The sequence below is a fragment of the Typopeltis vanoorti genome, chromosome 23 (genome assembly GCF_054136105.1).
Source record: "Typopeltis vanoorti isolate ZY-2024b chromosome 23, IOZ_Tvanoo_1.0, whole genome shotgun sequence".
Taxonomy (NCBI): domain Eukaryota; kingdom Metazoa; phylum Arthropoda; class Arachnida; order Uropygi; family Thelyphonidae; genus Typopeltis; species Typopeltis vanoorti.
Window position 1 is genome coordinate 4657474 of NC_143571.1, and position 26711 is coordinate 4684184.

Genomic DNA, 26711 nt, shown 5'->3' on the forward strand with positions numbered 1-26711 from the left:
TCTAGGATGTCGCGATATTTCAGTTGAAAAAGATTTGGTTGAATTCAGTCCAGGAAGCGAGAAACTTTCCAAACAAAAATTGGATTCATTGCCTTGTAACTTTCAATCTTCTAATTTTGAATTTTAATCGCAACATCCACAATAGTAGAAGATTTGAACCATATATTATGCACTGGTAATAAATGTTTTCTGCTTAAATATGGATTCTCTGAATGTCATATTATTCCTGGACCAGCCTGCATAGTATTTCTCGCCTGTTTACAAATGTGAGAGACCTGGACACACAAATTACCTCATTGCACAAATTAATCTCCCTAGCATGCGTGGCGGCTCGTGGCTTGAAATCGTGGGGGTGCTGCAACTTTCGAAATATACACTGTACTTACAGTGTGTATGTATATGTGTTTGGATAAAATATCAAAATTATGGTAAAAATTTAAAAAAATTAAACATGAAAAAATATTTTTTATTATCGATAAAATTATGCAGTTTAGTATAATTCAAAATTGCTTAAAAATAAAATCCATTCCTTTTAATTGAAATTAAAGGAATGGATTTACAATTTAGACGGAATAAACACAATAAGCACTACGAACACTCTACTACTGGCGCAAACTACATATAAACCACAGTGGAACTGCGCGACGGACAGTGCCACATTACGCTAATAGCTCGCATCTCACTATGACGTGCATACATATGCTTGCGCGCGTAGCAATATGACACTGTAGTAAATATAGTGCTGCTAGCTTCCTTCGCCCTCCGAAGTGGAGGGCGAAGGACGCTAAAAATCCTACAAGATGGATTTTTATTATTTTTAATACAAAATAACAGAATTGTATAGTATTGTTGATGATAAAATTAAGTATTACAAGCAAATTTTTAGAAATTAATAAATATATTTATATATCGAGAAAAATTGGGGATGCTGCAGTTCCGCATTGCCAATGCACGACCGCCCCTGCTAGTATGCTTTGTGTATGTATTCGCTTGATTTTAATTATAAACTAATATGTCATACAACATTTCAATGTTGTAGAAGTCCAATTTATTATGTTTTCAATGTTGCATACGATATATTAGTTTGTTTTAAAGTACATTGTTATATATATATATATATATATATATATATATATATTACGTATATACTCGTAAATTTGTCAAGATTGCTTGTACCTATAAAATTTTTCTTAAACTTTTCAGTGGTTGTCCGAACGGGATCCGAAACTTAAACAACTAATTAGACAAAAGATGTATGATATCAGAACCCAGCGTATTATTGCAGGTAAGCTATTTCTCGTCCCCCAGTGTCAGTATTTGTAAATTCATACTCAGAGCAAAATATTCTTTATAAACCGGGCATATGTTTAATGGGAAGATAGAAAAATATAGCTTTGTGAAACATTATGATTAGAAATTATTTCATGGAGAGTCACATATGGAATTTTCCCTATTGACTGATAAATTTATTCGCTAACAGTGAACATGAAAATTCCATTTGGCTTCATTTTTGCTTTGTCTCTTCCAATGCTGATCTTTTTAACCTCTTCTTCCTTTTATTTTCTCAATCTCATTCTGTTCTAGGTGCTTAGTTCTCTTTTTCTTATATATTTTCCCCCCTTTAGGCGAGTTACTAATTGTTATGAAATTATACTTTCAGCTGTTCCATATTCATTGTACTTTTACTATTCCTTTCCCATTTAATTACTCCTCCACTTTCCTTAGATCTCTTCTTTAATGCCCCAACCCCGTGTTTTTGTTTCCCCCCCCTCTGTCATGTTGACTTGGTTTGAACTGATTGTTTCTTTCTGTGAATTCGTTCATCTTTAACTTCTTTCGATAAATATAATAGAAATATATTTTTACCCGTGTGTTTTATAAAAACACTTTCTCGTGAAATTATGTAGCAAATTTCTTTTTCGCTTCTTAGATTGATATTTCTTAATCTTAATGTTTTCCTCTGGCATTATACCTCTGTGATGCACTCCATTACCTACACTTTTCTGAATTCAGTAGTATGTACTTGGTTCATTGTGTCTGGGCTAAATTTAACACTGCCTGTATTTTAGAACCGATGTGTGGTGTCGTGGCAGTTTATGGTCAAGGACCGCACTTCCTTCAGGTTAGTGATTTTTTTTTTTTTTATATATATATATATATATATATATATATATAGAGGAGTCAGGATGGCACTTGTGGTTTCAGGGAAAATCAGGGTTTCAGACTACCCCTCTGGGATGCAAGGAACTGTCACAAGTGGCGTTTCAAATGAAGATCATTTAGCCGGTCTCATGTTTCCCTAGGCAGCAGGTAGGGAAACGTGAGACCGGCTGTTTGGAATTATGGCCGAAGCAACTAAAAACGAGAACAGTGTATTATGCCTATTAACTGCAAGTGTTCTGCCACTTTTATTTTTTTGGGGGGGATGAAAAATTCGCGTTTCCAGGAAGACAACCCTTCTCTTTGAGACCGGCTCACTTGCCTTCATATGAAAATCTTCATATAGATTCTTCGCGTCCTAACCGGGATTCGAATGCAGGTATTTCCAATTAAAGTACGTCATCAATACCAACTGAGCTACGGAGGCTCTTTCCTCGCTTGCGAAAAACAGATAGGCGACCCTAAGAACATACGCCGCTGATAGACATAATACACGTGACTCACAGCTTTAGTCCTCGTCTTATATAATTTATATAAAACTGGAGAAATCCCAGATCACTTTACCAAAACAATACTTACACGCTTAGCTAAAAAGAAAAAGAAGCCATATATAATGAAATGATATAATAATGCAAACATGAAAATATTAAAAATGTTACAGGAGTTACTGTTTTAGAGCTTCTTAAAAAAATCGTCACTTAGTTCCTTCTTATGAATTCCTCCCCGTGGCTAAGATCTTCGCACTCTGTTTCAAATTTGGATCATCGCTTTCCAAATTTCTGTGACTAGAATCAATTGCTTCAAACGCAACTGAAGTCTTTGTAATGAAAATATAGAGGTAGGTGTAGTTTCTTCATACTGTATTCACGTTCCTTCTTTTGGGATGTTTATGAAGGCACTCCACTGCAAATCTTTTAAAATTAAATTAATAATAAATGAACGACGAGTCAAATTACAACAGTTCGCTACAAATGCAGGCTGTAATCTAATTCCACACATCTGTATCTGTGAAATGATCTGCGTACAAGAACGTTGTATACGTAGATACATTGCTTGGTAAGAAGTCAACGGACACCATAGTGTGAAGAACAAGCAGCGATGGCACCCACATTAATAAGATGTAGGACCTCCTTTCGTTGCGATGACCGTAGCAATCCATATTGTCCACAAGCATATGATAGAGATCAATGGGAATTTTGTACCATTCTTCCTGTAGACATGCAATGAGGTCCTGGAGTGTTGTGGGGCGGATGTCCCCCTTGATCTCATCCGACGCTCCAGTTCATCCCACAGATCAATAGGGTTGAGATAAGGACTCTGTGGAGGCCATTCAAATATGGTGAGGTTCATGTCCCAAAGCCACGCAGTTACAGCAGCCTTATGACACGGTGCATTGCTTTGCTGAAAGAGACAATGGGCAGTTCCGTAGAAACGCCACAAAGTAGGAAGCATTGCATTGTCCAGAACGTTCAGATACTCTCTCGGAGTTCGATGTTCGCGGCACCACAAACAGATTCTAGGTTAAACCAGGAAAAACAGTAACATACCATCATATCGCCACCTCCGAATATTGCAGTCCTACCATGGAAGCCCATTTCGTGAGCCTCGGTTTTGAATGTTTTCGTGCAGATTCGTGTTCCAGTCGATGGCTGGAACTGCACATTCAACGTGTCGGCAGACAAATGGTGGTTTGTACATATTATCCTTTAGCTCCTCCACGGTCACTTTCGGCCAGTGTGGTGAGTCGTCCACTGTGGGTAGCACAGCGCTTCCATCTCAGTATAGCATCACTGATTGTTGATCTGGTTGGCCCAATTTGCCGAACAGATAGACTTGCAACATGGCATCCTATCCCCACGACTCTTATATATAAAGCTTTTTATATCAGCTTAAAATGTTATAAAACAGAAGAGTTAAATGGATTAGCCATATTTCACGACTTAAACGAATTACTGAAAGAAAGTTTTTTTTTTTTTTTCCATAAATGAAAAAAAAAAAACAGTGGAAAAATAAGAAAAAAAGATAAATCGATCAAACTTTAAAATAGAGTAACTTGAAGCGATTGGATTGTAAAAAAAAAAAAAAAAAAAAAACCGCTGAATGTCTTTCAGTTTTATGATTGGTGCAATAAAGAAGAAAATATGATAATTGCATCATTTATATGCCCCTCTTCCACTCAGAAACATATGCTTCTATTTATAATCACCCTTCTAGGGAGCCCATACCCTATTCCGCCTTTTCCCTTCCCCAGAAGAACGAAGTTGATTTGCAGTTTTTGCAATTTCCTTCGGGAGTTATTAAAAAAATAGTTTGGGGAGAAGAAGAAGAAAAGGTATGCCATCTAAAGAAGAATGTCAGTCTATTTAAGCCGTAGCCCAGACGTCTCCTCTTTATTACAGCGTGATGACTGCGGAAAGATTATGTTGATATAGACGGTTAACATGTATAATCAGGGTTTGTTTCTCTTTCATTTATATGCGCGGAAAGCAGGATATCATTGCATATTTTCTACATATAAATGAAAAAAATGCGATTGGGAATGGAGGGATTAAAAGTTAGAAATAGTTTTAAATATAAAATTTTTTTTTTAAAATACCAAGAATAGCGATCAGAACTTTCCCAACCTTTGCAACGAGTTGCCCGTGTTTGTACTACGCTCTAGAACTACTTGCATTTAGCTAGTATTCGCCGATACTTTTATAGTTTTTTTTATACTATATTCGGCATGAAACTCTCTGATTCCAATCTTTGAGTTTCTTATTCGGTTTTAAAACAATGTGGGATCTAATATCCCCTTAATTTAATTAATAAAAGTTTTATTTCGTAAGGAAAACTATTTACTACCCACTTATATATATTTATTTTTATATTATGAAATAGTAAGGTAACGACGGCTGAATGTACAAATGGAGCCGCCACTGAGAACGAGAGGGTGATGCAGAGACCTACGAATCAACATCCGAACCCCCTCCCTCACTCACACACAGTTGAGAACGGACCAACATGTGCAGGGAAGTGGAGGGATTATTGGCTAACGATAAGGAAACCAGGGAATTGATGCAAAACGATATGTCTGTGGATCAGATAGGTTATGATGAGAGATAATTCGACCCTTATGTGATCATGTCTAGCTATGCACGGAATTTGAATCAAGGAAAACAGATCTTCACTTCTGGCGGTATCAGTCGAGGCATAATCAGACATTCCCGTCAGCTGACTTCATGTGGCTTTTTAACTTCTTACGAGGTTCTTTCGGAAGTTTCATGTGCATTCTGTTAATTAGAATAAGGACTAATTTTATTTTATTTTTATTTTTTTCACGAAGCATGATATGTTGAAATTAATGAGATGATCGAATAAATTAAAAAAGTTTGGTTTTCAGAAGTTAAATAATTTGAACAATTTCAAAATTATTCAAGTTATTTAATTACTTGTTAAGTAAGCTACTGATATAAGAACCGTTTTCGATACTGATATAAGCAACACGTGAATGACTAATGTAAGAAAATGCGATAACAATAGCATCACTCTTTAATATGTTTTGACAGCATTAATTAATGATTAATATTGTCAAAACAGGCAGATTTCTCAAAAAATGGATTAACTATATTTCGAGAAATTATCATTTCCCTAAGAAATAACTTTCATGATAAAGACATTAAGAACGACTGTTGGTGTAATTTTATAAAACATCTACTTGGACATTCTAGAGACTAAAGAATCTTCCACTGAATTTACATCGCTGACTCTTCGGTTCACTGAGTGGTTTGTTACACCAGGAAGGAAGCGGGGAATAAAATTTCGTATGTAACAACAAGAATTTTCTAGACTTTTCCAAATAAGGCCAAGTTGGCAGGTCTCAGAGCGAATCGGCCACTTTTCTGTTCTCAGTAATTCCAGTTTATGCAAAACACACTTATCGAACTTAAGATTTAAAGCAGCATTCTTTTAAAAGCAAGTTTCGAAGGATTTCTTGATGCTCTGTAAACTAGAAATGGTTCCCACAATACCGATGATGAGCAACGCTCGGGCCCAACAACAGAAACGACTTACAAAATTATAATATTTGCTATGAAATTTGAAAGAAGGATCTATGGAATCACTTGGAATCAACTTACGAGGATAAATCACAGTAAATGTAGTAACACAGTAAATCAAAGTAAATAATTTATTTATTTTTATTAAAACTAAATGTAAATGTACAAACATTTAGTATCATTTTTGAATATAGTCCCCTTAATTTGTCAAACACTTCTTACATCGTTCTTCCACAAGTTTCATAATAGAATCAGTAATAGAAGAATATTTTCGGTTGTTAATGCATCTAAGTATGTCTTAATTCTTTGACTTTTCATCATACGAAAAATGATTTTTGTAGAAAGTCAAAAAGATCAAAATTACCGAGAGCAGTCCAAAATGTAGTGTAAGTAAGGAAAAATTTCAACTAAAATTAAAGATAAAATTTAAATGCTATCCCCAACTATGTTGAATATCACTTTTCTCTTTTATTACAGTAAAAAAATCTGATTAACTTCAGCAATCTGTTTATCTGCTCTGCTACCATTTATCTTTCTATCTATCCAGATATTCACTTTCGAAAAGTCTTTCGATTTTAAAGATCATCTTTTCAAATAAAAAAAATAGAGGTAAACAACACAACGGTGTTAGTACATTAATAGCGGGTATTAGAACTGATACATTTTTAATGTATTTGTACTTAAATGTTCATATTTATAAAAAACTACAAAGTATACTCTATTCGATCCCAAAAGAAATGAAGAAATTATGAAAGAATTAAACCAAGAACCAGTAATAGAAAAAAATAAAAAATCTAAACATAAATTCTTGGAACACGTTGAAGGAATGAAAACCGAAAGATTACCAAAACAAACAAGTCGCGAAATTACAAACTACTAGGAAAACCAGGATATCCTCTTAAGAGATTCGACGATGACTTCTAAGTCCGAAACAGGCCACCCCAGGCCTAAATCCTTGACAAGCATGATGATGATGTTCATGTTTATAGATTGTGGCGCTTCTCATATTGCGAGACCCTTGGCTTGTGCTGCACTGCGCACATCTTCTGACATCTTTCCTCTGTGTCTTTTACTGCAAATCTTGATTTGCCTTCTGATCATAAAAATCTGATATCAGACTGATTTCAGATAATAAATAAAATAAAATAATTTCATTTAATAATTAATATAGTAAATTAATGACAAGTGTTAATTAAATTTATCATAATTATTTACTCATATATATGTGTGTGTGTGTGTGTATATGTGTATATATATATATATCCTCAAGACGAGTATAGCATATTGCGATAACACTACACAAAAACTTAATTCAGATTAAGTTAATATTTATCAAGATATTGTTAACTCTTACATTTCAGCCTGCTAAGGCTTGCCGAACTGCATTAATCCACATAGAACTTGGTCTTCCTCGGAATCCGACCCCCGATATTCGTTTGCATAAGGAAATCTTTCTTCTCCCATTCGATTTAAAGTAACTATACCATCGGCTTTATTGAGGGAAGATGAGAGGAGACTCCTGTCTTTTGAAATGAAAACTTACAGAAGACTTTTGAGAATTCCTTATACCGCTCACGAAACCAATGAAAATGTCCGAAAACTGATTGATTCAATAGACGGCAGAAAAAGGGGAAATATCCTGACAGTCATCAGAAGAAGACAGATGAAATGTTCGGACATGTGGAGAGGGCTAATGGCATTCCAAAGCAAGTACTAGAAGGAATCGTTCCTCGATCAAGGGTTAGGAGCCGACCTCGATTAAAATGGACTGATAACATCACAAAATGGACAAATTCTCCCCTTTCTCAACTGACATAAAGAACAAGAGACTGAGATGATTGGAGGAGGCTAACAAAGAATATCATCTACCATCCATGAGTGACCGAACGGTCCATTTACGATTACGGGAGAGAAGAAGAGCACCATCGACTTACGCATTATCGAATATTAATAGTGTCCCTAAAAGATTTTCCTTTTTTAGTTTTAATATAGTTTTGTCATAAATGCCATTCGTTAATTTTTCCAGTTTTCTTTACAACTCTTATCCGATCTGTAATTTTTGATTAACCATTTTATTTCTAACCTAGTTCTCAGGTCCATTATTTAAAATTACATTGAAAACTTGTCTTATACAATTAAATTTATTAAGTACCGAATAAGCATAATAACCATTTGTAGATAGTGATAGGTTATTCTGCACACACACACACACACACACTGCTTAAATTTTACATTTAGCCTTTTCATTTCAGAAACTGCTGGATCTTTGGATCTCCGAACCCGACGACGAAGACAACCAGCTCCATTAGAAAGAGATGAAATGGCACCAAAGGAAGAACAAGAAACGCGCAGTACTTCCAACAGCACAAATCAAAAGGTTGACGATACGTATACAAGAAGGTTCGAATCGTCTGTCACTGACGGAATAACTGAAACTTTGAATAATGTCAAAGGCCATAAAGAAGAAAGCATGGACAAATTTTTCACTAGTTCTTATTCATCGAAATCCGAAGATCTTGGAGATGATACTGTTTCAGAAAAGAGCGAGAAAATAACGTTATCAAGCGATTTAAATCAAAGTAATTTTGAAAAGAAGGTTAATAGTAAGCGTAACGGTGACGACGCACGAAGAGATGAAACAAATATTCTGCAAGCTTGCTATCCCGATATTACTTCTGGGGAGGATCAAAACGAATCAATAAGTAAAGTTAGCGAGTCTAATATAGAAAAGGGGATACCAACAAGTAAATTACCAGAATTCCATACTAAATCCGCTCTTCTTCATCCGGCAATCCCTGGATCTCAGTCCACTATTTCCATATTAACTAAGGAAAACCAATACAAGAGCCGAAACACAGAAGTAGCTTACAAGCCAAACGTAGCGTATCGTTCAGTTAAACTAGGTGAGAAGCGTTTTGCCAAAATTCGAGATATCTTTGAGTTACAGTGCAACCGGAAATCACACCTGTCTTCGACGAATGTTAACTGTCATCCTGTCACACCAGGTTACGTTACAGCTACTTCTAAGCGATTTACTGCTGCTGAGAAAACAAATGGAGATCCAGGGAAAAAAGTAAGTGTATGCATGATATTTCTTTTCTTCTTTGGTTGAATTCCAGATTTTGAGTCAATCGCACAGTAGCGCAATATGGTATTAGGGCTCGTTAAATGTTAGATTAAATGAAGGCTAATTATTTCATAGTATTAAAATAAAAATAAATGTATTTTATTTTTCTTCAAAAAAAAATCCACTAAAAGTATGTGTGTTTCTAGTTTTTTCTTTAAAATGATTACGTACAAACCTTTCGAGTGATTGCTGTCGGATTAAAGGGATATAAAGATCCTTTTTTTTATCTTAATCCGTTGCGTCTCGTTTAATTGACTTGATTAACTTTTTTTCAAACACGTGTCCAAGATGCTTAATATTCCTGCTGGTAAAAGAAGGCTTTTATCTATCCAAGGAAACGAACATAGTTTGGGTAAAACGAGTAGGAAGAATTAGTTTCGCTCCTCGTTTAAATTAAATCTTGATTTAATTAAAATTAAAAATACTGCATACTGAATGTTAATTAAAAATGTGTGGTTTAAATATCATCCACCCGCTTGCAGTTTTACATGCACTTATGGATCATCTTCATTTGTTCCAATTTAAGTGTCCAATCAGGATTTAGGACATTCTTTTCGACCAATACACCGGAGAATATAGTGCTGTATTGCATCTGTAAATGTGTGTGCGTGATAAAATTCTCAATGCCTGAAACAAACAAACAAATAAAGGCTTATAAAATTTCGCAAATTATAGTTGAAATTTGAACCTACGTCTCTTTTCCGCTCGAATGACAAAGTGGTAAAACTACTCGCCATGCATGCAGCTGCGGATATGTTTGGGTGACACGTTGTGAGATGAATTTAAAATGCCATTTTAAAATGGCTTTTTAAAGAAGAAAGATAAGGGCGACTTACAATAGAATAAAAAAGAAAGCTAAAGGCGACTAATAATAGGGTTTTTTTTTAATCCGTAATATCCGCCGTTTTTTCACAAAAAAAAAGTACCGATAGGAGAAAAACACAATATAGTATTTTGTTAATGTGCTTTGAAGCGTGTGGCTTAATCAGTAATGACTATCTTTTGGTAGAAGCATCCTAAACCCGAAATTCAAACTGAGACACGAAGAACCGTAAGGGCTAAGGCTAGGCTGACCATATTTCCTTGAGACAAAAACTAGATGGGGTTATGTAATATTCTGTGTTTATGAAAAAGTAAGACGATAAAAAAGTTTTATTACATAAACTTATTGAGCTTACCATTATTTTTCAGTGACAGAACCCATACAAAAATTTAGGAAGACGTAGAGAGGGACTGTATTTCTCTACGATCGTATCATAAATATTTCTCTGATGAAGTGATCTTACGCAGCAAATTTCGGACTTTCAACACCTTATCATAAAACTTCTCACACTCCAAGACACAAAATGTAAGACTTATTGTTTAATTGACCATATATTTAAAACGTACTTCTGTTCATACAAATTGTCTACCGGTTTCGCTAGTAACTGACTAGCTTTCTCAAGGCTTGCACAATACAAAAAATGGTAAATGCAAAAAGGTTTAAGAATACTTAAGACTTTTTGCATTTACCATTTTTTGTATTGTGCAAGCCTTGAGAAAGCTAGTCAGTTACTAGCGAAACCGGTAGACAATTTGTACGAACAGAAGTACGTTTTAAATATATGGTCAATTAAACAATAAGTCTTATATTTTGTAACATTTTATGACCAAAAACATGTACACTTTAAATACTCCAAGACACAATTTTATCTTACAACTAACATAGCCCTCATTGTCTCAAGATTTAATCTAGATTTCTCCTTTGACCACATCCTGTTCATAACAGAAAATATTCTCTCAACAGGTGTTGTACTTCCTGGAAGACAAAGAATAAAGTACAATATTGGAAGTCTTGAAAGTGTAGGCGTTTTTCGCTCATTTCAGAAAAAAATCTGTACTCATCTATCAGATACAAGAATGTTTTCTTTATTCCATGTACCCAACTGTCTCACAATTATAGATTTTAGGAGGGTCCACCGATCGAATACAGGAGTTTCTTCTGTTTCTGTGCATGTGATTTCAGGGTGTCCTGTGTTTCTTTCCATTCAGGTGTCTTCCTAGTAGCACCCACTTGAACTTCTCAGTGTTTCCTAAACTGCACTTCCACTTGATGACATATTCAAGCTGGTTTCATAGAAATTCTCAACTACCTCAAAAAACAGACTCGTTAATTTCTCCTGAATCGACTTATTTTCAGTTGTTTTTTGACATCAGTAGTTGCAAACACTTCCCTTTTTCTGGACTCTAAATTGTTGACAAGATTTTCAGTGTTCATGGTTACTTCTGTAGCTGAAATATTATCTTTTTCAATTAATCTAATGTATGTTTGGAACGTAAACACTTGATCTCTTGCAAATGACAACCACAATTTCAAACAGGGATCTTCAAACAATTTTTGCAACATAACAGGGCATTTTTCTTAAGAACGAAACCCATCAAATATTCTTAAAATTCTGTCAATTAAGTTTGACATTTTGTACCCAAGGACAAAAATCTTCTATTTCCATGCTCTACAATTTAACATAATTGTGTCCTGCAAAGTCACACAAAATTTTTTTCAGTTCTTCAACTCTGATGTGTATAGACTGAAGTATTTGTAAGCTTTCACTGCAAAACAATCGATATCAATTGGTAAGCAGTCGACAGCACACTGGAGACTATTGTGTATAATGTAGGCCTTACAACCAATACCAATAATCTGCCTCTTCAGTTCAGTTTCAAGTTTTAGCCACACATTATTTCTGCACACAAAGCAACAAAGGCAAATTTGGCACTTCCTTCCTTCAACACTGTAAGTCGAATGTTTTACCAGGTAAGGAAATAAAGTCTAAAATTTTGTCTTGAACATCGCAATTTGGTAAAACGTTCCGCATAACGATTGGAAAAAGTTTCTTTTTTGTTTGATGCATCTAAACTGACTATAATGTTTTTTGTTTTATTTAAATCCTCTATTACTTCGCCCAATATGTATGGTGATAAAACGTTGCTAATTATAGCTTCTGATTTGGTACGCGCTGAAGAAAATTTTGGTTCATAAATTTTATTTATCAATGCCGACAAGCAATCATTTGCGCGAAAACTTCTGCCGTGACGCACAGTATGATAAGCAACGAGATCTTCACTTGCTGCAATTTTATCGCTTTCACTATCAACATCACGTCTCACCATAAACGAGCTTATGTTTTTAATTAAACCAGAGTCTTTTCAGCATCCTTATGTTTCTGGTTACGTAGATGTTGGCTGATGTCGCTTCTACCTCCATGAGCAACGAAAAAATGGACATTACAATGTTGCAACTTATATCTTGCATCAGAGCCGTCTCTACCGACGGTATAACACGTCCATTTGCACGGGGCGACAAGTTTTGGGAGGCGGCAAAATTAGCTTAAACTATACGAAAAATAAATCATAAAGTCATTTATTTCTTCTCTGTTGAAACCAGACTTCAGGATGTCGTTAATTAAATTTTTCATAATAAAACTTCATTTTACTGTATATTTTATTAAAATGAGAATCGTTTAAAATAATGTAGTATTATGTTGCGTTTAATATCGCTCTGTCAGTGTTAATATCAGACGACGTGACAATAGCAGAACACCTTCTATCTTGCATTTATTTCCGATTCCATTGTTGGCCGCGAGTTGACTTTGACCTCAGGTTAAATCTCATTTAACCAAAAAGACCAAACGATCATAAGGAGATAATTGGTAAATAGTAAACCAATTAAAGAAATAGAATCAAAATACATAAATACAGTTGTGCAGTGATTGTATTTTTTTAGATACAGTTATTAGGATTTGACTTCAGACATGATCATTTTCTTTTATCAGATATTCCAACATGTCTGATAAAAGAAAAAACTATCAGGCGCAGAATATCGAAACGAAAATCGGAAAAAGCACGCGATATTCAGAAACAAAGCGGGGCTTTGCATAAATATCTAAAAACTGAAACAGCTAATGCAGAGTACAAGAGAAAAATAAGAGAAAGGACCGAAACCAAAAAAAATTCTGAGCTCATGACAAGTACTTCTAATCCCAGTAACGTCGATATTAGTAATCCTTATGATGAGGCAGCAAAATTCCTAGGGTCAGCCGTGGTTGGCATACCACTTTTGTTCTATCACTATACAGCTTGTTCAGTTTAATAAATTTGAATTCTTTCTGGAGATCATAATTAAAACTGCACTTTCGCCTCTTTGACATTGCAAGGATAGACTTAAAGCTTTAAAAAATAAGACTCAAGACTTTTAAAAAATATGAAATTTAAACCACTGGCATTGAATATCAAAGCCACCGGTAAAAAAATACAGGCAAAACAAAAACTAACGCTAGAGCAGAACAGATGCCGCGTCTGTTCAAGTGTGGCCAACATGTATTTTTTATTTTCTCTGAATAAATCATTGCAGATATCGATATTTAGTATCGAACAATGCGACTCCATGGTTATACAAATTACTGGCATCCATGATATTGATATACGATTATAGGTTATGAATAATAATTTATGATCGACCAATATTAAAATAATTTATACTTTTTATTAAAAACGGCACAAAATTGGCATTTTGCCCCGTTTTTAATAAAGATTGACATTTTATTAAAACGGTATGTATGGTCAGCCTAGCTAAAGATGAGTTGGCCAGTCTAATACGGGGATTAGTTTCTCCTGGACCGGAAACTAGAAATTTTCTTCCACTAAGTACACTGGTCATAATACACATGCAGTTGGGTGCCTCTTCTTGGGCGCATCAATCCGAAGATGGCTTGGTTGCGGCAGTATATCATAGCGTCCTATACATGCAATTAATAAATACTAATAGTCTAACTAAAACCATAATCCGAACATAAACAAACATACAAACAAGCTAGTTGAGTGTAAATTCCATCTACATGTGCAAAAGCTAATGTTTAGTCAGCTTCTTACAATCGATTTATAAAATTACTTTTGTCTAACTTTTAAAATTAGAACCAGAACAAACGTAGATGATAATTAAGAAATATGTATAATCGCCTCCATCCCTTCCCACAAAAGGAATATGATCCACCATACAATTCCATCCATCTTATGTCACACTTATACTCAACCAGCTGATTGAGTATAAGTTAATGGATTCTGAGTATTGCAGTTTTCCAAAGCTGCAATATCGCTTTTGATCATTCCGAAAGGCTCGCTGATATCTGTCGAAAAGTCAGAAACCCCACTTCACATATGGGGGAACAAAGCAGAAGAAAAGTCGGGGTGGAGATGGACTCTAGTATTAATGGTTAATGCTGTCTTGGTAATTTCTACTTCTGTATTGCACTCTACGAGCAGTATTACACTCATGTTCCATAAAATGCACAAGTAGATTATGCTGTTGCTGATGTTCCGTCATGTAAATTGCCAGTTTTGTTTCGTAACGATCATGGGGAGAGGAACTCCGTGAGGAGAAGAAAGAACATCATCCTGCATTCTAGATTAGTTGGCATGTGGAGAATCAAGAGTCGTAAAAGTATTGTAAATACAAACAGCTGGAGTTGAGTGCGCAGGGGAGGGAGCCTAACATTCTACTGCTACTATAAAATTAAAAGTCGATTATTATTTGCTCCTTACCACTCCATGTGCGCTCCATAATTTCTCGCTTATCGTGATATTTACCTACCGTACAGACAAAAAAAAAAAAAAAAAAAGGTGCGCGCACACCACTTTGCAAGCGATATGAGTTTCATGCAGTACTTGTGTAGGTATTTGGATATTGTCGTATTTGCATGGTGCTCACTCTCTTGCGAAAAGACGTGTAGTCTTGCGTCATATCGTGGCAGGTGTCAGTCCTGTTTGTCACCATGTGTAAGCGTACGCAGCATTTAAGTTTAATATATTTTACTGTTAACTAAAACTCAAATATTTGTACTGTGAAAATGATTTCGGCCTCCTGTGAGCCGCATTATAAAATCCACAAGTAAGGGACGAAATTACTAGAACCTGTTAATGTAATAACTTTCTAAATAGAAAATCATTCGCAAAGACAATATTTGGCATGTTATTTCCTTTTGCATTCCGTATGCAATTAGGCGATGTTGTTATAATCTTGCAAAAACCGATCTTTGAGCCATTGAACAGGTAAGTGTGCACTTTACTTGTAACCAAGTACAATGCTATATTAATAAAGAAAATGTGTATTTAAGAAAAAAAAAAGAAATTTCACGGTTTATCAATTTAAAAGAAAGTAGATTTTTATTTTCATCTTTATTTCATGGAAGTGTTTTAAAATGTAAATGATGCAAGTTGCTTCGCGACGTACCTTACAAGGTGAACTAAAACAATGAAAGAAGCTCAATTTATAAACAAGTTGAACCAATACATTATATCAAACCCAGCCGAAAGAGTTGCTACAACTTGTCTCCACTTATAAATTTGCTATTCAAATAACAACGTGCCACAGTTATTTGTTATAATTTTCCTTCGCATCCCACAAGATTCTTTAAGAATACTTTTATATTCTTAAATAATACAAATTATTTATTCCCTAGTATTTATATTTTGTATTTATTTAATACAAATATATTAAAGACTTATCAAGATTAACAAAATATCTTGGAATTCTTATCTTAGCCACACCCACAAAAAAAAAAAGTTTAGACCAATCTAACCATTCGGGGCTTTAGATATTGAATTACGAATTAATTATGAAACACATCTGTTTATTCTTTTTCATTAAAAGGTTTACTAAAAGTGGATAATGAATATCATATAAATAGAGTAATATCAGTTAAGAGCATTGCTGATTTACGAGTGGGCCTGCCTGTACTAAAGACTGATGCGTAATGTCCTTTCTTTCCTGATGCTTGGTAAATAAGCTAGACCCGGATTAATGCGAATAAATGGTTTGAAAATAATATATGCAGTATGGAATCTATTTATCCCTCTAATTACCCAATAAATTTATAGAAGATTTATAGAACGTGGAATATTCAATAGCTCATGAATATGTATTATTATATCATAGTAATTTGCATAAATAAACAGTAATAACTTTTGCCTAACCTTCAAAAAAAATTTTTTTTTCTCACTTTTTTTTAAAAAAAAATATTTTAACGAGAATTTTAATTTTTCTTTACTGTGATGTTTTCAGTAGACGGTATCGCCCTCTTTTGGAGCTACAGTACCATTGCTAAGTCTGACAAAGCAAAGAAAGAATGAGAGCTAATGATAGTGTAGTTCAGTCGGTCGACCAATCTCTTTCTACTTCCTTTCTCAAAGCGTTGGTGGAGATTGACAGGTAGAGGGAAGAGTTTTTTTTTTTGGGGGGGGGGGGGGGAAGAGTTATGCTAGACCGTGCGCGAGCACTGTTTGGCTTTTTGCCATTACCCATTTTGAAACTTGATCTTCCCGCTTGAGAAGGGATAACTTCGTCCTAAACAGGCCCTTCATGAGGCTGCCAGGTATGGGAGATGGAGATAGAGTACTTTCCCTCCAACTAAAATTTGAAAGTCGGAATGTGCGGCAAGTTTTACGGAAATTCCTTTCATGATATTTTCGGTTTACCATGAACGTTGCTATAGTAACTAGTACGAGTTTCAAATGCTGTCCCCCCTTTTTTTTTTGTTCGACTTGCAAAGCGGCCAACATCACTTCTTCGAAACATGAAATAGTTGATAAGTAACAAAGGCGTTGTGTTTTATGGATTTTCAATGTGACTTGGTATACACACACACACACACACACACACACACACACACACATGACTCGGTGTCCTCCATGCTTCTGAAGTCAGTGAATTCTGGAGCCTTATAAATATGGCATTAAGTTTTTATACAGCGTATAACCAAATAAAGTACATACACACATATACATGCTTGTATAAGTAATAGAATTTTATACTAAGATATGCAGTTCAGTTAAAGTTGAAACTTACCTCAAATTCTGAATTTTACTGACTGCCTCAGTCTTTCTAATAAACTAACACAACAGTTTGAAAGTGTGCAATTGCATTGATACTACTTGAACTTTAAACACTTTATTCTTTTTACCAATGACATCTGATATTGTAGGCCGTGTGGGGAAACCTTGCACTAATAAACATTCGTTCATAACATCTTATAGGTGTTCTAAGAGCTTAATACAACTAAATACTTCTTTCCACACTTTACCATCAAGAGAACAAACATGAATGTCATATAGGGTTGCCAATAACTTTCTGAATACTTGAGATAAAAATGGACCTTTTTCGAACGTATCCGTTTGGGAGCGACTTTTAAAATGAAATTAAAAGCGGGAAAGATTTTCACTATTTTGTGTGTACCATTTCACTATCTTGAAAAGATACTATGTGAAATGTTTTAAAACACCGATATTAAAAATATATCGCTCTTTAGTTTGAAAAAAATAAAAGAATTCTGTGTTTGGTTTCTTTGCTTGTGTTTTTCTAAGCTTACACAAATATGATGCATGTCGCGACGTACAAAGTACTTATCTGGTGGAATATTTTCTAAGCATGCTTCTGTTTTTATTAATGACTCCCAGTTGAATTCTGAATCGTCTAATTTTTTTTCCCACCACTTTCCGACTTTTATATGTTTAGCGATTTCATAATACTCGGTAATGAGGACTTGTCATGCAATCATTACTGTAAGGGTCGTAAGCGGATAGTTGAATGATGATTCGTCTGCTTCCTAATATATAATAGACAGTTGAAAGATGGAGATGACAGTTACAAAATGAACGATCATCAAAGTCCATCTCTTTAGAACGGGATGACGTAATATTATTTGAGATTCCAAGAAGATCTAATAAACCATTTTTCCTTCTTAAAAGGACGGAGTTGCTTGGTAATTTTGTTACATTTTACAATAAGGTAATACTGTATAGCAATGAATGGGACAGTTATACTCCTCTCCGTTTTTTTTTTTTTTTCAAAGACGTTTGACAAGCTATTTCACTGCAAGTTGGTAATTGCAGGCATTAAAAATACGAATAAAGATTGTTAATTTAAGGCTAGATACGAGAGGGAATAGCTATTATTATTACAAGAGACCTCCAGGGAGTCGGACTCATCGAGGGAGGCCACATACCACACACACCAGCTATCATACTTATTCTTGAATTCATTCACACTGCTTGCACTCACACCATCCAAAGGCAATTCATTCCAAACACGCACCACCCTCAAACACAGAAAAATCTAGCCCTCATGCCCTTCTTGGCGGTCTTCATTCTCAGCTTCCAAGGATGCCCTCTCATCCTTTCCCCACCCTCCATAAACTGAAACATTCTATCAATCGAAATCCTGTATGACCCTTTCAGAAGTTTGCAAGTCTCAATCATATCACCCCTCTTTCTCCTGTTTGCTAGTGCCTGCAGTCTACAAATTCTCAATCTGTCTTCATAATCAGTATTCCACAATCCTGATATCATTTTTAACACTCTTTTGTACTCTCTCCAATATATTAGAATCACAACGGAGACCAGACCTGCGCACAATAATCCAAACGAGGTCTTGTAAAGAGGCAAAATAACATCCTTATCTTTATATGAAAGATCTTTTCAGCTTTGCAATTATAGTACGCCCACATATGCGAGACCCTTCGACACTTCTGCGCATGTCAGAAGAAGGAGAATCCATTCCGATAATAGGGTAATAAGTCTTGCGGAATGTCCGTATTGTTTATTATTACACGCTGGAAAATTAACTTTTCTTTTATCAACATTGAAGATTTTAAAGTGAACTATTTTGCTTGCATAACAGTTGGAAAAATTTACTTATAAAGCATGTGATTTCGCGTATTAGTGAATAATTCGTACATCGCCTTATTTCTTTCTCCCCTTCAACATGAATTGAATCTTCTTGGCACTCTGCCAACGAGAGATCTCGCTTCTGTGGTCGGACTATATCTTTTGAGTTGTAATTGCAATCTTTGCCACATGGCCACTGAACTTCAACTTCCTATCTACTAACACTCCAAGATCCCTAGCCTCATCAGTTTCTTCTAGTCTAATCCCACCAATCTAATACGACATTGGATATCTAATCATGCCGAAGTGAATGACTTTACATTTACTAATATTGAACCGACACCATTTTCCCATACCTATAATTCCAGCCTATTCAAATCATTTTGCAAAGACTATATATCAGCAGCATTCCTGATTACCCTACTTATCTTTGCATCATCAGCAAATAACTATATCGCTTGTCAAATCCTTCCCAAATTGGGAAGGATTTGACAAGCGACATACAGATATTGGGAATCCCAATATCATTCATGTACATGTTGAATAACAGTGGACCAAACACTGAACCTTGTGTTACACCACTTGTTACCTTAAACCTTGCAGGCTCGATCCCCGTATACTACATTTTGATATCTGTCAGTCAGACATCCTCTTATTCATGCTAATATTGTATAACCCAAACCCATTTTCTCCAATTTCTGCAACAGTCTTCCATGCTATATTCTGTCAAAAGCCTCAGAAAAATCCCGAAGTATCATGGTGAATCCATTCCCCTTATCTAGTTCAATGGTAACATTATTATAGAATGTGAGCAAGTTGCTAAAACATGAAGCCCATGTTGTTCATTGCAAATTAGAAATTCACTGTCAACCCATTTCTGAATTCGGGCCCTAACCAATTTTTCCAAAATCTTTACCACCACTCCAAAGATACTAATTGGTCGATAGTTGGATACATCATTCTTTGCCACATCCTTGTGCAATGGAATTATCATACATTCCTTTCATTCTTGCGGAATCTTCCCTGTTCTGAGACTTGTATTAAATATCCTGGTCAAAGGAATGGCTAGTTCAGCTGAACACACTTTTAGCACACGTGCTGATATTCCATCGGTCCCTATTGCTGAATTCAATTTGTGCAACAGCTCTAATACCTCGGCCTCACACACCTGCGTTTCTTCATCTAGTGAAGAGGTAACAGTGAGCTGAATGTTGCATTCACCAGGTTGAGAGCTTCTAACGAAATGGGCACTCATTAACTGAACAACCTCTTCTGCATCTATAACCCTCACGCCATCTGGATTTAGAAGAGTTATTCTTTCATAATCATTCTTTCTTTCTTTTACTTGCAGCATATTGATAGAATTCTTGTGGGTTCTCTTTAGCACGCAGAGCCAGTTTCTTTTCATAATCAGACTTTGCTTTCTGTACAACAGTTGTGACTATTCTAGCCTGCCGCTTATAACGTTCATAACGGACTTCATCCTTATGCAAACGGTATTCCTTCAACCTCGTTCTTTTCTTGCGAATCTCTTGCTTAATAAGTTTACACATCCATTTGACTCCTACTCTATTTATTCTTCAAACTCTCGGGACACATTCTGATATCGCATCATTTAGGTATTGTTTAAATGCTTCCCAAGCACTGTTGATATTCTTTCCGTCCAGCAACCGATCTCATTCCACTGACCTCAGTATACTCCTCAGCTGGCCATAATTTCCTGCTTTGTAGTTCAGCATGTAACCATTTCTGAATGGAACATTCATAAACTTAGTCACTTCCCGAGTGAGTACTGCATGATCACTGTCACCAATCGGAGGCAGAATATTTACGTCTTTAACTGACACGCCCTCTGACACCATAATCAAATCTAGCACTCTTTGACCTCGAGTTCCTTCTGTCACATGCTGCGTGAGGACGTTGTCCCGCAACAGCTCAATAATAGCATTTTCATTCTTCTCATGAGATTCAACTGCTACCCAATCAATATTTGCATAATTAAATTCTACCATGATGATTACTCTTTTCGCGCTCACCTTTTCTATTTGGTGATGCATTTCTTCATCACCAGCAACCGATCCACCAGGTCCGAAACAACACCCCACTATGTAATTTGTCTTGTTAGATTTCACCTCACACCAGATCTCTTCAAACTCAGTGCCACATGAAATATTGTTAGTACTGTTACTACAATCATAGGTCTCAATTCTAACTGGATTTAAATCATCCAATATCATTAGCAGCACCCCCCCCCTCCTCTCTATCCTTCCTAAAAAATACTGTACCCATGACACTCGATACCAGTTAGTAGGTCTGATTTGATGGCCAGGTCTCACTAATACTACAATCTGAGGTCGCAACATATTGACTAAGGCAACAAACTCTTTCCCTTTTGTTTCTGATACTCCTAGCATTCGTGTGCAAACATAATCTACTTGTTTGTCCTTTTGTATTGTCTTGTCTGCAGTCTGCCTGACACAGTTGGACAACTTGCAGAAAATAACTATTATTCCCTAATACCTTACACATGTAGACATCTTTGCACACGTTCTCGAGTCGTCAACATTTCATGACAAAGCCCATTCCCGTCATTAACGCAGTTATATAACATTGTCGCTCTTACACTCACATTCACACCATTCCTCCCTTTATAATTTAGTTTCCCTGACTCTGTGTTAGGTCTCATAGGTTATTAGTTTTTCTAGGCTCCTGATACCAAATGCATTCAGGTGTAGGCCATCCCTCTTATACAAATCCAGTCTTCCCTCAAACTCACTCCACACATCCAAAAATTCGCATCCATTCCTTCTACATAGCCTACGCATCGAATCGTTTGCCATCATAGCTCTCCTTTTTAATTCATTTTTATCATAGCGATGATAATCTATTCAATGTCCATTGAAAGCCTCTGTAGCTGAGTTGGTTTCGGCTGAGCCCTTGTTTAAAAAAAAAAAAATCTAGGTTCAAATCTCATCTCAGACGCTAGAAACTTTTATCAAAGTTTTTCAATTAAAGGTGAATTAACGGGTCTCATACGGAGTGAAGGATTTTTCTCCTGGGAACTCAGGTGTTTCTTCCCTCAAAACAGGCCGACGTGACCGGCACGTAAACACATCTACAGACATAAAATACTCACCCTGAGGGGATGCAGCAGAGGGATGCCAAGCCAGCTGCATTAATTGCCTATAACCCCTAATCGGGAGGAGGAGGAGGAGGAAGAGGGCTCAACCCATCTTAAATGGATGGGAATTGGATGGATGGAATGGCCATTGAAGGTTTTCCATATTAAGAAAATAGAATGCAAATGCACTGAATGGAGGCGAAGATGGGTTGAGGGTTATGGTAAATGGGGGAAGGCTGAAGCTCAGAAGATAAATCGCATAGGTAAAAAAATTCGATGATTGTTGGATTAAGGACAGCACGTACCCTAATAAATAGCAACAACGATGTGATATAATTATATTAAGTGCTGGGTCTATCATGTGTAGGTAGACTCGGCGTTTGCAAAATTGATCATTTCTGGATTTGGGAGAAAAAAAGGAAATATTCAAAGGCGAATAATTGGATGACATCAGAACTCTAGAATATGAACTATGAGGAGACAGATTACATTCCACAGACAAGCTGAGAAGGGAATGGAGAATATGGAGATATAAAAGTTGGTGAAAGGCATTAATAAAAATGGATGCAGGAGAGATTTTTCAAACCGTGGTAGGAGGAGAATGAACAATGAGTCAATTGTGGAATTTGAGAAAGTATGATCAGCAAGAAAGTGAGTTTTTGCTGATCATAATTTCTTAATTTTTTTTTCTCTCCATAGGGAACGATGAGTAAATGAAATATGTTGCCAGGGAAATAGCGAATGTAATAGTGAATGAGTTTAAGGAGCATGGCAGGCATTTTATGAGCTAGAATAGATCCTTACTGAAAGTTTTTATTTTCTTATGAAAATAAAATAAGAGTTTGAATAGTAATAAATGTGACTAAGTTAATCGGATACAAAAATACGTTACCATAATAAAAATGCATTAAATTCGTGGTTTCCAGAAATAAATTATTTATTATTATTATTATAAAAAAAAAAAAACTCTCCATGGAGTCAGACTCGTCGCGGGAGGTCCACTGTAATTAAGCATTAGAAAACTTATCCTTTTACAAGAAGTAGCCACTCATTAAAATTAGGTTGGAAAATGCCATTCTTGAAAGTACGCACACAAATGCAAGTACGTACGTATATGTATTACTTTCTCATAAAAAGTGACAGAAGTAAAGTTACACGAGAGTATACGCTGTGGATCTAGTCGCTTGAATTGCATCCCCCCCCCATGGCTTTTCCATTGTTACTGTATATAGACTTGTAGTTTCATTATACTTCAAATGATGATCACCTATCCATTTATTATATTTACTGTAAAAATATGCAAATATTTTAGGACTTTCTTTCTTTGGCTGTTGCATATTCTAAATTCTTCAACCCCCCCCCCCCCCCCCACTATTGCAAAACTTGTACCTAATTCCGAAATCTATTTTGGTTCATATAGAACGTACAGTGATCATTATTAGGATAACAAAGGTGTGACGTGGTGTAGATTCGTTTTTAAGTAATTTAAAATATATATAAAATCGATGGGAATGCCTCATATGATGCTAAAATGTTAGTTTTCTGGATTCCAAAGTAAGCTTTGGGATTTTGCGATGTACTCGTATCACTACCAGAGCTATAACTACGACGCACAGGTTGCAAATATAAATTCAAAATGATTACTTAAACTAGAAAGATTCAACCTAACGTGTAGAATGAATCTATATTTTATGCGAATAAATTATATTGATGAAGTTATAGAAAGAAATCTTTTAGGAATTAAAAGAATGTTTTTATTTCAGCTAACAGCCATTTTGCTGTTTGGTATCTTTTTTTTTTTTTTTTTTTCTTCGCTTGATTAGAAAGCAAATTATACTTGCCAGGAAATTATATTCTTGTTTTTATCCTTCATTCAACTGTGAGTAAACAAAGGTTCGTGTGAAGTAATTTCCTGACTGTTACTTGTATGTGGAAGCAGATGACGTCCCATCAAATTGCTCAAGAATCACATAATGCACAGCACTATCCTTTTGGGACGGACTCGTATAATATGTGAAGGGTGAAGTGGTCTGACAAATAGTCACCAAGTTACTTCACGAATGAGCAAAGTTTGAAGTATAATATGCGTGGCTTTTTACACATTTGCCACTGAACCTTTATGCAGATATACGTAAACGTCACTTACGCAGCGTATATACAAAATACTTGGTCACGTGCGTCACCACATGTTCTAGGCAACTGTTTAAGAATGTTGCTAGTCAGTAATCGTCAATAGTGTTGATCAAAATGGTAAAAACAAAGGATCTTTTGGAGTCTGATAAAGGGCGTATCGTGAGTACCTGTCTGGCTGGAGCCACGATTTTCAAAACAGCAGGATTGATTTCTCAAAAGGTGAGATTCCCCTTTTTAATCAATGGTATTAGAGTTTTTGGGGTATAAAAGTAACTGCGTGAGTGATATTAATTACTTCGGGGGAGGGGGAAGATTCATTTGTGGAGATCCACTCATTTAGAGAATCACCACAAACTACTTTAGACGATTGGTATGTTGGTGAAGACGCTGTCTGTGGTTCAATGCCAAGATACGACAGGTAGAAAAACTTGCAACAGCCAAGTAATTATATCCAGGAAAAAAATAAAGACTAAAGTACTAATCGACCAAAATTTCTTCAGCAAATAGGCGGACAGAAATTTCCAGCTGTCGTTTCAGCGAGAATATTTTAAGAATAGTTCTTTGAAAACTGCATAAACAGGATTTCGTAGCATTGTCCCTCATCTGTTAATAACTGGCAACACCATTTACCGTTTGTGCGAGGAGCCGATTTTAGATTACTATCCAATGACAGAAAGTGATGTACTTCGATAAATTAAAAACCATACGAATTCTTAATGATCGAGATATTACGAGTGTCATGGATCTAGCATGTCTTGCCTCTGTTTTAAGTTGGTGGCAGTTCTGTTGTAGAGCAACGTGCTCACCTCTAGATGGACAGCTGGTCACTTGAGAGCATTTGAGATTCCTTTCTTGAATAAGTACAACCTGTGATAACAACAGTGCTTCAGTTCTAAGATAATCTTCCAGGACGATAATACTGCATTTTATCGAATCGATTCCAAAAAGTTCAAGAAGAGTTCAAATACTTGGCAAATATTCCAACACCTAATCTCTAAGGGAGTAGAGCGAATAAACGAGAGAGAGAGAGAGAGAGAAGGGGGGGGGGGTCATTTATTAACCTCAGTTATCTCTTCTTAACTTAACAGAATGAAACAATCCTCGGTCGGTATCGACGATGCCCTTTGGATGGAAAGAGCTGGATTCAAGTCTCGCCTAGGATACAAAGAACCTTTATCGAGGCTTTCAAAGGGGGGGGGGGGTAGCCAGTCTCATATGGAGGAGAAATTCTGGTTTTTCATAGCACAAAACAGAAAAACTAGCCATAAGAACACATACACAGGAATTAACAAACATAATATTGACCTTGTAACCTGAGTCGCTTCTGCCGTAAATCAAAAACAACTATTTGAAGGAAAGAATTTTCAGAAAATTCTTCCAAATATGTGGAGATGGAGATCGGAGACGAAGCATTAGGCAATACATATATACAGAATATGTACAGTGAATGTCACTTTTTTTCTTATCGCATGCTCATCTAGATAAAGATTGAAAATGCTGAAAACTGAGTTTAACGGACAGCATCCTGATGCTCACGTAAATTTGAATCGTGTGGTTTAATGCGATTAAGTATATTTATTAATACAATTCGTCATTTACAGTCCGCGAAGTTTTCTCTCGTCTAGACTGGCTCACGGACGAAGGAGAGTGCAAATTTCATTTAAACGGCTTTTATTTTTATACGTAATCTATATATTTTCGGTGTAAATTCGACAATCAAAATCCATGAATAGCATGGATTTTGATTGTCGATGGATGAATAGCAAGTGATAAAGCTGAAAACAGCTTTATCACTTGCTATTCATCAAAAAAAAAAAAAATCTAACTTTTCACTGCATTTTTTTTTTCCGCATAAATAATAAAATATTTATAAAATAATTTATTTGTACAGCTGTATTTTGTACTCAGTAAGAGATCAGTCAAATTAATTTGCTGTGATTGATTTAATTGATCTAAATAACTGACTGCAAACATTGGATGAGTAAAAATAATGTTTATGAACTGGAGGGGGGGGGGGGGAAGCGGAGTGAACATACCAGTGATATCTGGATAAATAAACTCGTCATTATGTTTCAAGATGCAGTTTTAATAACTGCATGTGCTAATCAGACATATAATTTAATAAAAAAAGATTACAAATTATATATGATTCTAAATGATTATGATATTGATTTAATATAATAATCTGATGCTTGTGTAGTTTTGTGGCAATGTTTTTCTGCTTTCATAATGCCAGACCACCAGAAAAAACACTGTTACAGGTAGGATTTTAGTCGATTAACAGAGGAGTTTTTTTTTTTTTTTTTTTTTTTAAATAGCCACTTCGCGAGTTAGTCTATCTTTGCTTCAGACAAAGTATACATTTTCCCTGCAACTCAAGTGTTTAACCTTGTAACTAAGAAATATCGATGGTAGAACCCGCACAGTTTCAGATAAC

The 26711-nt window shown here is 35.6% G+C and overlaps 1 protein-coding gene across 1 annotated transcript in view; it reads left to right on the top strand.

Annotated features, from left to right (window-relative positions):
• The window catches only part of LOC150093586 (uncharacterized), a 185720-nt gene that overhangs the window by 32549 nt on the left and 126460 nt on the right, over positions 1-26711 (top strand). The window contains exons 2-3 of the mRNA XM_090413103.1: positions 1204-1285; positions 8450-9270. Coding sequence (XP_090269229.1) covers positions 1204-1285; positions 8450-9270 — 903 coding nt within the window. The remainder of the gene's footprint in view (positions 1-1203; positions 1286-8449; positions 9271-26711) is intronic.